This window comes from Archocentrus centrarchus, unplaced genomic scaffold, assembly GCF_007364275.1.
Source record: "Archocentrus centrarchus isolate MPI-CPG fArcCen1 unplaced genomic scaffold, fArcCen1 scaffold_26_ctg1, whole genome shotgun sequence".
Taxonomy (NCBI): domain Eukaryota; kingdom Metazoa; phylum Chordata; class Actinopteri; order Cichliformes; family Cichlidae; genus Archocentrus; species Archocentrus centrarchus.
The window spans coordinates 2,304,945-2,317,525 of NW_022060256.1; the positions used below are offsets into that span (position 1 = coordinate 2,304,945).

At 40.6% G+C, this 12,581-nt stretch overlaps 1 protein-coding gene across 1 annotated transcript; it reads left to right on the forward strand.

Annotated features, from left to right (window-relative positions):
• Window positions 1-8,065: 8,065 nt before the first annotated feature.
• Window positions 8,066-12,296, forward strand: sdf2l1 (stromal cell-derived factor 2-like 1). Its single transcript, XM_030723713.1, has 3 exons — window positions 8,066-8,311; window positions 11,357-11,553; window positions 11,682-12,296. Exons 1-3 carry the CDS (start codon window positions 8,134-8,136, stop codon window positions 11,958-11,960), a joined length of 654 nt encoding a protein of 217 aa, XP_030579573.1. The 5' UTR covers window positions 8,066-8,133; the 3' UTR covers window positions 11,961-12,296.
• Window positions 12,297-12,581: the final 285 nt, after the last annotated feature.

Below are 12,581 nucleotides of genomic sequence, written 5' to 3' on the forward strand. Positions count from 1 at the left end.
ACATCTTCCAAAATTGTGTTATTTTATCACATTTCCAAAAGATGTGTGCCAGATCTGCGTCTAATTTTCCACAGTCTCGCCAGCAGGGTACACTTTTGCTTAACTGTTTACTTTTGACCTTGGGTGATATAAAAAAACGTATTAAATTTTTCCAGGAGAATTCCCTCCAGATCCTTGAATTTGTGGTTGTGGTATGGAACCTCCACATGTTTAGCCATTCTTCATCTGTGATTTTTATATCAAATTCTGATTCCCATTTTTCTTTTATGTATTTGGTGGAGGATCTGTTTATGAGCAAGTTTTTATATAGCCTGGATATGACTCTAACTTTACTTTCTTTATAGGCGTTGATTATTGTTTGGATTATCTGGTGTACTTCCCTGGTTGGGTCTGTCCTGATCTCTTTCATATAATAAGCTCTAAGTTGTAGGTATCTATAAAATTCGTTCTTATCTAGGTTATAAGGTTCTTTAATATTTTGGAAACTCTCCAGCTGTCCTTCTTTCATCAAAACGCACCACACTGTGATTCCCTTATTTGTCCTTTGTCATATTTGGGTGGTATAAAATTACTGTCATATGCTACCCATTTTAATAGGTTAGCATCCTTCTGAATCTTATATTCTCTTATAATGTGGAACCATTGTTTGAGCGTAAAGTTTAAAATAGGATCTATTTGGTTTTCTGCCTTTTTGTACATTTCTTGATCCCCTATAATATTTTGTATTGGGCATCCTGTATGTTCTTTTTCTATTTCTTTCCACTTTGCGGAATAGCCTGTATTACACCAACCTACTATATATCTTAGTTGGGCTGCATAAAAGTATTTTCTGAGGTTTGGGAGTCCCATCCCTCCTTCTTCTTTTGGTAGCTGAAGAGTCTCCAGTCTTATTCTAGGCTTTTTGCCCTTCCAAATAAACCTTGTTATTATTTTATCCCAGCTATTGAATTGGGACTTGGGGACCTCTACTGGTAGGGATTGGAACAGATACAAAAGCCTTGGTAGAACATTCATTTTGATTATTTCAATTTTTGAGCTGAGATCTAGCCACAAAATGGTCCACCTTTCAATGTCTTTTAGTATTTCTTCGTTCAACTTGTCATAATTTGCTTTATACAACTTAGATAATCTTTTTGTTATCTGGACCCCTAGATATTCGATTTTCTTTAGTTTCCAATTAAAGTTAAATTGTTCTAGTATTTTTTTTGGTGGGTTGTAGTTCAATGTTAGTATTTGTGTCTTGTTAATATTTATTTTATATCCTGATAAGTGTCCAAACTTTCCTAGTAGTGACATCAATATAGGCAGAGATCTACTTGGTTGTTCGAGATAGATTATGACATCATCTGCGAAAAGTCCTATTTTTTGTTCTATTCCATTCACCCTCACTCCAATGATATCTTGGTCTTGTCTAATATATTGTGCTATAGGTTCTATGAAGAGAGCAAAAAGTGTGGGTGACAGACAGCATCCTTGTCTTGTTGATCTCTGCAATTTGACTCTGGCTGTCAAGCTTCCATTAATTTTGACCCTAGCTGTCGGCTGCTGATAAAGCATCTTAATAAATTGTATTGATTTGTTATTGAACCCAAATCTTTCTAATACACTGTATAAAAATTCCCAATTGACACAGTCAAAGGCCTTCTCAGCATCGATGCTTACTAATATGGCGCTCCTTTTATTTTCCCTTGCATGGTTTACCACATGTAATGTTCTCCTAATATTATCATGTGTCTGTCTTCCTTGTATAAAACCGGTTTGGTCTTCTTCTATTATTTCTGATATAAATGAGTTCAATCTTTTGGATATTATTGTTGTGTATATTTTATAGTCCACATTTAATAATGATATCAGCCTATAACTTGCACAGAGTTCTTTATCTTTTCCTGGTTTCAGTATAACTGTGATTATTGCCTCTGTCCATGATGGAAGTATTTTGCCATTTTTGAGAGTCCAATTAAAGGATGCTAGAAGTAGTGGTGAAAGCTCCTCTCTAAACATTTTGTACCACTCTGCAGGGTATCCATCACTTCCTGGTGATTTATTGTTTTTTAGTTTATTTATGGCATCCTTAACCTCCTCAATTGTAATTTCAGCAGTTAATTTGTTGTTTTGTATGGATCCAATTGAAGGTAGATCGAGTGAGTTTAAAAATGCTTTCATTTTATCTTTATCTGCGGCTATAGGTTGAGTATATAGCTCCTGGTAATACCGTTGGAATGTTTTTTCAATACCTTCTGGTGTAGATATTACCTCTTTTGTATAGGGATCTCTGATTTTATGTATATCATTAATGGTTTGCTGTTTGCGTATTCGTTTTGCCAATATTTTAGTGGCTCTTGGGCCTACCTCATAGTAGCCCTGTTTTAAATAAATATTCTTTTTTTCAATTTCTTCCAATAGTAATTCATTTATTTTTGTTTTTGTTTCTTTAATCTGCTGATATATCTTTGGGTCATTTGTTTTTTGGTGTTCCTGTTCTAGTTCCCTTAGTTTTCCATTTTGTATTCTATATGTCTCCAATCTGTCCTTTTTTGCATGTACAGTTTCAGATATCAACTTTCCTCTAATGACAGCCTTCATGGCATCCCAGATTGTTGTTGGGTCGGTTGAGCCTACGTTTTCATCCATATATCTTTTTATTTCTGTTTTTACCCTCTCTTTTCTTTGATTGTTGTTCAGTTTTCCTAGATTGAGCCTCCATACTGTTTGTCTCTTTTTCCCGTTTAAGTTTATTGTTAAATAGAGTGGGTTATGGTCAGACATGTCTGCGCCCCCTATTTTACATTCGTAAAATGTAAAATAAGGTAATCGATCCTTGAATGAATATTATGTACTGGTGAATAATGTGTATAGTCTTTTTCCAGGGGGTGCAGTGCTCTCCACACATCTATCATTCCCATTTCCTCCAAATATAGATTCAAAAATTTTATCAGGTGAATTTTATTCTTTTTTTTGCTGGTTGTATCTATTTTATTGTTTCTTATGACATTCATATCTCCCCCCAAATTAGAATTCCCTTTGTTTCTGTAGAAATCATATCAAATATAGATTTAAAGAAATGCTTATCACTTTCTGGCGGTGCATAGATATTTATTAATGTTACTGGTTCGTTCTCTATTTTTCCTTTCACTAGAATATATCTCCCTTCTTTATCCTTATATTCCTTCTCTAGTTTGAACTGGGTTGTGTTTGAGATCAGTATTACCACCCCTCTTCTTCTACCTCTAGGGAATGAACTATAGTATAAATTCCTGTAGCCATATCACTTTAGCTTATCATGTTCAATCTTTGATAGATGAGTCTCTTGGAGAAAGATAATGTGCGCATTCTCTTTCTTCAATTTTGTCACGAGTTTCTGTCTTTTAATTGGGTTGTTCAGACCATTGACATTCAGTGACATTATTTTAACACTAATACTCATTATCTCTTGTTCTGCTCTGAAAGTATACTCCCAAATCCAACTGTAACAAACTGGTCAGAACTTTCAAAAAAACATCAGAAACTACCAAACTTAGCTTCAAACAAATAGGGGAGAGATCACATCTCCCAGGTGTCCCGTTGGTGGGTGAAGGGGAAATCCTCATTTCTAATAGGGCCCCTTCCTAGGCACTCTATCAGTTCCAAGAGCTGGAATACTGTAAAGGTCTAGAATTGTCCAACATAGAGTCCTTATGTGATCACTCATCTTAAGCTGTTTTATGTCTTCCTGAGGAATTCCTGTAGCCTCTCTCTGGCTCGATGTGCTGCCTCCCCTCTGGTATTCTTCCTTCTAGCCCGCTGTTCCTCTCCTTTCTCCTTCTCATGATCCGTTAGCTTACGTTCGAGTTCTTGCCGAAGAGCACTAATTTCTTCTTTTATCTCTTTTTTCACCTCGTATTTAAAAGTGCTAAATTCAGCTCGTAACTCCTGCTTGAGGTCTTTTATGTCTTTACTCGAGGCCAGCCCTGTTCGCAGTGTCTCGTGTACTTGCCCATCCATTTCCTCTGATGTGCCGTCCTCGTGTTCGCTAGCTTCGCTTTCCGAGTTTATTCCAAGTTGCTTCCCAGCTTCGTCTTGTTTCTGTTTCGCTCTTGTATTTTTTCTTTTGTTCCCACCACCCATAATCAATGTGTTTATATACCAAGTTAAGGTTTGTGGTGGGTTTATTTTGCCCAACTTAAGAGAGCAATTAACTATGTGTCTGCTCTCTCTGCCATCTTGGAATCTCCCCAGAGAATGGTTAGGTTTAAGTGGTAAATTAGCAGCAGTCTATAAAAGGCTGCCAGTTAAGATCAGACTGTTGGAGGAACTTGCAGATCTGGTTAAGTTACTCATCCAGTGTCAAGCACAAAGGGACCAGCAAAGGGAGAAAGATGCCTCTCGCCAAGAACAGCAATGGAAGAGTATGCAGCATCAGTTTCAACAGATACAGCTACATGTGAATGAAATAAGGGAAGACTCCAGATGTGAGCAATTTGAGCTAGATGCACAACACACTCATAGATTAAGTAACGGTAATGAACCAGGGGAGTAATTAAATCAGTTAACCAAACCATGTCTCAAAGGGAACTCCCGCCTCAAAGAGAACTTAGACTGCTTCCCTTGTCTTCAGAGGATGACACTGAACATTTTTTGACAACTTTTGAAAGAATGGCTCAAGTCTGTCGGTGGCCAAAAGACGAGTGGGCTATTATTCTTGTCCCCCTGCTTACAGGAAAGGCATGTAGTGCCTATGTGTCAATGGACATCACTGATTCAGAAGAGTATGAAAAGGTGAAAGCAGCAATATTGCAAAAATATGAAATTACATCAGAAAACTATTGTCAAGGTTCCGGGCCTTGGACATTGTTCCTGGAGAGACCCCCAGAGAACTGTATGTTCGGCTCAAACATATGTTCACCAAATGGGTAAAACCAGAAAAATCAACATTGAAAGAAATATCAGGGATGATGATACTGGAGCAGTTCCTGCAGATGGTGCATCCAGAGCCTGAAGTGTGGATTTGTGAGCACGATCCACAAACAGCAGAAAAAGCAGCCCAGCTGGCTGAAGTTTTCATGGCAGCTAGAAGAGGGACCATGCATAGCACCTATGGCCGAGACGGCAACATCGCCCAACTGGACCAACTGAACAATATACAACTCAGAAAGCAGCTTGTACAGTTCCAGTTCTGGTTAATGGTCAACGTGTTACAGCATTGTTACATACAGGAGGATTTCAGTCAGTGGTATTGTCCAGTTTGGTGCCTAGAGAAAAATGGAGTGAAGATAAGTCCTGCACAGGTTGTATACATGGAGATGAGCGTGTATACCCAACAGCTGAAGTGTATCTGACAGTAGGGGGTCAGACATTTCTTATGTCAGTAGCCTTAGTTGAAAAGTTACCATATGCAGTCATTCTAGGTAATGATGTCCACATTATTCTAGATCTTATGCACAAGACAGACAACATGGAATCTGACACATCACAACATGAGCTACTGAGGTTGAGAGCCTAGGGCAAGATAGTGGGGAGGTCTTGTAAGAAGCTGAAAGAATCCCATTTAAAGCTACAGCTAAATCATGCAATATGGTGACCACTAGGGCTCAGAGTGCAGGAGACATTCTCAGGGAGCTGTCATTTTATGGTGTTGGAAATGACTCCAGGTAAAACTCCAAAATCACAAGCTCAGAGAAGAAAGGAAAAGTTGAGGGGCACAGCTAGGATGGAGAAATAAGACCTTTTGAAGCCAAACCAACCACTAGATAGCTCTCCCTTTAGATGTAGGTACACTTCAGAGACAAGATCCAACTTTAAAACCTTGGTTTGAGAAAGTGACTGAGGTTGAGGGTGTCAAGCAGGGCAGCTTTGGGTGTTTGAAGGATGCAACATATACGGGAGGGAGGTATTCTCTATCAGTGCAAGGGAAATGTAAAGGCTTTAGTGTTACCACAGCAGTTTAGAGAAAGGGTTATGGATCTGAGACACTCAGTTCCCTGGGCAGGACACATGGCATTTCAAAAAACTTTGTGTAGGATTGCCAGTCATCTTGTGTGGCCAGGAATGTATGTATCGTGATATTTCCCAGTTTTGTACAGTAGTTCTTGCACCCAATGTCAGCTTATTGTCATGTTGGTGTGTGGCAGGAGCAGGAAGACCCCAAAATGCAGGACTCAGAAGTGATGAAAAATGAACTTAATGTAGTTTTATCAAAAAGATGACCATATAACAAATAAACTGGGCTGGGCTGAAGCCAGAACTAAAACTACGGGACACAAGGGCCGGAGAACACACACAGCAGATACATAGACAACAAAGAACAGAAGAAAACTGAGGGCTTAAATACACATTAGGTAATCAGGGCAAGAGGAAACACCGGGGCACAGAGGGTGAAGCAAATGAAACTAATAACGGAGGAAGCAAAACTAAACACAAAGCACGGGGGACACAAGACTGTCAAAATAAGACAGGAAGTGACTAAACAAGGTGTACGCAGACTTGACACGGGGAACTGGCACACAGACACTGGACAGAGACGTAGACCTGACACAGGGAAACACAAGGGACTTGAAATAAACAGGAATACAAAAGAGAACTAATAAGCATAAGAGAAATAACTGAAACAGAATCAGTAGAACACAAAACACTGGGCCACCGGCCCAGGACCATGACACTTACCTCAGAAAGGAAAGTTGCACAAGCTTAGTTACAGCCTTTGCCAATTATTGAGACATCTTTTGAGAGAATTGCTATGGATATTGTGGGGCCCCTAGAGTTCAGCTGGCAATAGTTACATCTTAGTCATTTGTGACTATGCAACCCATTACCCTGAGGCTTTTCTGTTGAGGTCAGAAGACTAGAACTATTGCTAACTGTCTTATACAACTTTTCTCTAGAGTTGGAGTGCTTAGAGAGGTGCCAAGATGGATTCAAGCCCAGACCCTCTAGCTGTGAAGCAACAATGCTAACCACCATGAAACTGCAGCCCTAAAAAAAGAAAAAACATTTTATTCTAAATATACATATTGTAAGACCACAAGTTTTTGGACAATGATGCTTTTTTTGTAACTTTGCCTCTATACACTAACACCATCAATCAATCTGCATGGGACTGAAGTGCAAACTTTCAGTTATAATTCAAGAGGTTTAACAAAAGTATTGCAGTAAATGTTTAGGACTTGGGTAGCATGGTGCATGCTCTACCCATGTCTGCTTGGGTTTCCCCCCACAGTCCAAAGACATGCAGTTACTGGGGTTAGGTTAATTGGCCACTCTAAATTGCCCACAGGTGTGAATATGTATATGACCGGTTGTCTGTCTCTCTGTGTTAGCCCTGTGACAGGCTGGCAACCTGCACAGGGTGTACCCTGCCTCTCGCCCTATGTCAGCAACCCTGAACAGGATATAAGTGGAAGAGAATGGATGGATGGTTAGGAATTACAGGCACACACATATATATATATATATATATATATATATATATATATATATATATATATATATATATATATATATATATATATATATATATATAGTCCCCTGTTTTCAGAAGCTCAAAAGTAATTGTACAAAATGACATCAGTATTTTTTATTATATTTATATCCTTTGCAGTCAGTGACTACTTGAAGTCTAGAACCCCTGGTCATCACCAAATACTGTTTCCTCCCTTGAGATGAGCTCAGAGGCTTGTAGTAAAAAGTGCTGCAAGTGCTCATTCTGAGTTTGAAAAGCACTTTATAAGTCCCTGTCTATTTTACCATGTTTGTTCAGGTTGATTTTACCCAAACCCATCTTTTGTGGCAAAAGTAAATGTAATCTCTCTTTGTCTCATTCCATTTGAGATTTGTGTAATGCTGATGGCTAATATCCATGTGAGTGGACTAGACTTGATCAAGACATCTCACACGTTGGCCGAGAAAGCAAAGTGCGGATTTTTCTGAGCCACGTAACTGCTTTTGTATTAATTCCCCACATAGTACAAGAGGAAGGTAAATTACCAGAACTACTACATCCGCTCCAGGTTTGGCACATATGCATACTCTGACCAATCACGTGTCGACATTCACTTCCGTATTTTAGGACTTGTCAAGCGGTGATTGGTGGAGAGCAGCAGCGTTTGCATCTTGCTGTTAATCCCGTTCGTGTGCGGTCATGACAGCAGAGGCACAAAGATGGAGATGATTCATGCTGTCCGCGGGCTCGTCCGGTCGTTGCTCTTTCTGCTGTTGTGGTCCAGCTGTGAAGGACGAGAATCGGAGCTTAACTACGTGACCTGCGGCTCTCTGGTGAAACTGCTCAACACCAGACACAACGTCCGGCTGCACTCCCACGACGTCAAATACGGTTCAGGTAACTTCTCTAAGAAGTAGGCGCATGAGCACCACCGGGCCCGTCCGGCCGGTGCCATATATCTCACCAGGTTAGACAGGTGCTCGTACGCTGGACCGCAGTCGTAGCAGATGCAAGGCTCCTCACGATATGTGGAAGATTAGCAAAAACAGCGTTCCTGTTCGCAACCACCCCGGACTGTGGTCTGTGGTGGTGGAAGAGCTCAGTGGAAATGAACAGAGAATCTGAAATTTAACCTACACAAAACCTCCGACATCCTTTATCAAACACGAAGTTATGAAGAGTTTCCGGCCGTGTGTGAAATATCTTAGATATGTTGGGGTGTTGTGCTTTTTGTTCTTCAAGCTGAAGAATAAGAAATTGGTATTTCTGTCTGGCATGATGGATACGCCATGCATGATAACCGCATTCATTAAGTCGGCTAACTAACCGGTTAGTATTTCCTGAATAGGTGTGTGAGCTATGAGCATGCTTTTATTTAGGTTACCTTACTGTTTTATTTGAACATTAAAGGCAGATTCCGAGATTCATGAACCAAAACTGTCACCACAGGGTGGCAACGTTTTAACAAATATTATGTGTACCTGTTCCCTGCTACACTCAGTAAATGTATGCCATGAAGTGTTCACTGCATTTATAGATGGATGATGCACCACAGTGAGCTGTGGCCTTCAGGCACTAATTATTCTACCTTTAGTTGTGTTGCTTTACAGCACAGATACAGCAGCATATTTGCATATGATTTCCTCTTGCGTGACAATATTTGCCCTAAATCTCAAGTATTTAAATTGATGACGATCCACTTTGAGGAACAAGCTCTTCGCCTTCTCAGGGCCAGACATTTGATTTTTATTCTACTGTGTTATTTGTCTAGACCAGTGGTGCCCAAAGTGTAGGCTGCAGTATTGCAGGGGCCCGCAGTAATAAATAAACTTAGTAATAAATTCAGTTTGAAATTACGTATGTACAGTTACATATTTATATAAATTTATTTATATAAAAAGTGAATTAAAACTGGTAGTAGGAGGTTAGTTTGTGATATTAACTCGTTACTCTGACCTAAAATTACTGCTCTTGTATTGAAGTTTGTGTCCCACTGGCAAGTTACATATACTGTACTACCTAGTTACATATACTGTAACTAGGTAGTACTAGGAATTTGTAGCCATCAGCCTGTGTTGTTTGTTTTTTGAATCAAATTTTCAAGGAAACACATCACTTTCTCTTGGTATTTTGATGAGAGTCAGGCTTCTAGTCAGGAAAACTTCACAGAGCAGTGCTATCTGATGACCGGGGGCCCCATGGGATTTTCTGTTATTTAAGTGGGCTGCAGCGCTCTTGACTTTGGGAACCACGGATCTAGACTATTCCAGGAAACCTCAACCTGCACTGTGAAGGAAACAGCTGTGACTGGTTCTTGAGTATTCAAAACGCTTTATATCTAACATTCACATGCCGACGAGCACATCAGAGAGCAACTTGGCGTTCAGTATCTTGCCCAAAGATTGAACCACCAACCTTCCAATTAGCAGGTGACTTGCTCTACCTCCTGAGCTACAGACAACTCGGTCAGGTGGAGATTTAAGGAGTACTTGATTTGCTTTCGTTTTGCAGTGAAATGCAATAAAATTCAACACTTTGTCAACTTCAGATATTATGTCTGCTTCATCCACCCATCTATCTGGAACGATTCATCAAGTAACTCGAATAACTTGATTATTAAAAAAACAATCCTTGACAATTTTTTTTTTTTTTTTTTTTTTTTTTGCTTTGATGCTTCATTTAATCCACAAACTTGTAGCGCTCAGGTGTCACACATGTGAGCACAAGTGTTTCACCCAGCAACTAAAAATAGACCTGCAATACAAACGGAGCATGCTTTGGAAAAAGCTGGAGGACTCCTTCATCAAACCACCAGATCAACGTGCGCCAATGTGAAGAAAATAGAACTTTTGTAGCTGCTCCCATCCGCTGCAGTTTGTTTTACACAGTGGAAATCTACAGTAGAGATACAGAAGTTAAAATAAAATTTGCAGATGACCTGTTAACTTAGCCTGACACCACGTTTAAATCAGGCAGCTCGCTGAAGGCTGACAGCAGCCGCCCTGCTTTGCATGGCAGCGATATCTGCAGCATGCAGGGGTGAGTCGAAGAGGGGGCATGGGGTGTACTAGGCCATATTTATTTCGAGGCTTTAGAAACATTTTGCTGATTTAGATGAAATAAAACGTGAATTAAATTGTATTAATATTTCAATAAAAGCTTTTGGGGTGTTTTTTGTTTTATTTCCCTAATCCAGTAAACATATACGTGGGCCAGTAAAACTTTGAGCCACTGACCTGAGACTGTTGGGTTGAAAAACGAATCATTAACATCAATTTTTAACATGTACACCCTCAGAACGTCTGTTTTCTGCAGCAGGAAACATTGCATCGAAGCACAGAACAAACTTCAGTTCTGTGAAGTTTGATATCCTCGCTGTTCTTCAGTGCAGCCATCACTACTTTTAAAGGCTTAAAACCACACATTGATTCACTAGCACACCTAAATGCACACACATACAAACACAAACAAGCACATACACTTGAACATACAGCAACTCTACCTCATCCAGGAGATACGATACTGTCAGAACCCTACTGATATAAGAGAAAACGGAGTAAAGGCTATTTTATTATCTGGATTAGTTTAGGTTGTGTGTATACCTTTATTGTATTTGAAAACACTTGACTTGTGATTGTTGTATGTGATTGTATGATTCTCAGGGTTCTAGCCAGCGGGTGCAAGACAACCTCAGCAAGCACAGTGCCGGGCGATCAACCGCTGGCTAGAACCCCGTGTTACCTACCTAACCGCTGAATCTTAACAGGACTTGGGGCTTGCAATCACTGAGCACACTGTACATTATTGTTGGGACTAATGGTTCCACACATCAGAGTGTTATTGCTTGACAAGTAAAACTAAAGCTACCATAACTGGAGTTCTCCTTGATGACACATTGCAGTAAAATTTGGTGTGTGTGTGTGTGTGTGTGTGTGTGTGTAGGCAGTGGACAGCAGTCTGTAACTGGAGTGGAGAATGCAGATGATGCCAACAGCTACTGGCAGATTCGTGGGAAGCCTAACCGTCCATGTCAGCGGGGCGTGGCCATCAAGTGTGGTCAGGCCATTCGCATCACACACATGAAGACCGGCCGAAACCTCCACACACACCACTTCAGCTCTCCTCTGTCTAATAACCAGGTCAGACAGCAACTGACATAAACTGTTCTTCTTGCGCTTTTTAATACAGACATCCTAGTAGATGTGCCCGTTTACTGCTGCTCAGTCCATCGTACAAATCCTTTTCTTGTCCTCTGTGCTGTCCACAGGAGGTGAGTGCTTTCGGAGAGAACGGTGAGGGTGACGACCTGGATGTGTGGACGGTTCAGTGTGAAGGCGTTCACTGGGAGCGCGATGAGGCTGTGCGCTTCAAACACGTGGGCACTGATGTCTTCCTAAGTGTGACGGGCGAGCAGTATGGCCACCCCATACGTGGACAGCGGGAGGTGCACGGCATGAGCTCCCCAAATCAGCACAACTGGTGGCGTACTATGGAGGGTGTTTTCATCCAGCCCAGCCAGGAACCAATGCGCCATGACGAACTCTGACATCATTAAGAGAAGCTAAGCATGGACATGCTTGGGCCTGTGACTTGAGTGATGACTCATCCCTGTACATGTGAAGCACTCAGGGTGTTTTGAGACAAGAATTGGGTGGGTGGGCATTATTTGAAAATGATCAATTATACTGTATATAAAGTGTGTTCTGTCAGTTTCTTCCTTAGAGAATAATATGAGGGATAAAAGTCAAGCCTTGGGTAATACACAAGGATAGCTATAGTCCTGAAAGGCCTGTCATTGGATTAATTTTGTCCAGAAATACACAAAACATGTCAGCAGATATGATGACATGTACTGTGTATAATAAAACCTTTCTTAAATTCATATTTGGTGTATATAGGTGTTATAACCTGTTAACTGGCAAGGGCCCGCCCCCGGGCCCTCTGTAGCGATTTCCGACTTTGAAGCCTCATAGCGTCACAGTAACGCTGCCGTTCGCCCTCACGATGCTTTTATATGACAGACTAGACCCTCAGAATTCGATTGACACCTCATTTAGCCAATCATGTTATGAAATGGATTTTCCAGAGCCAATAATATCCAGAGAGCGTCATGTGACATTTAAGGACATGCCCCCAAATGTTCTCCAATCGTTCTTATTGGTCAACT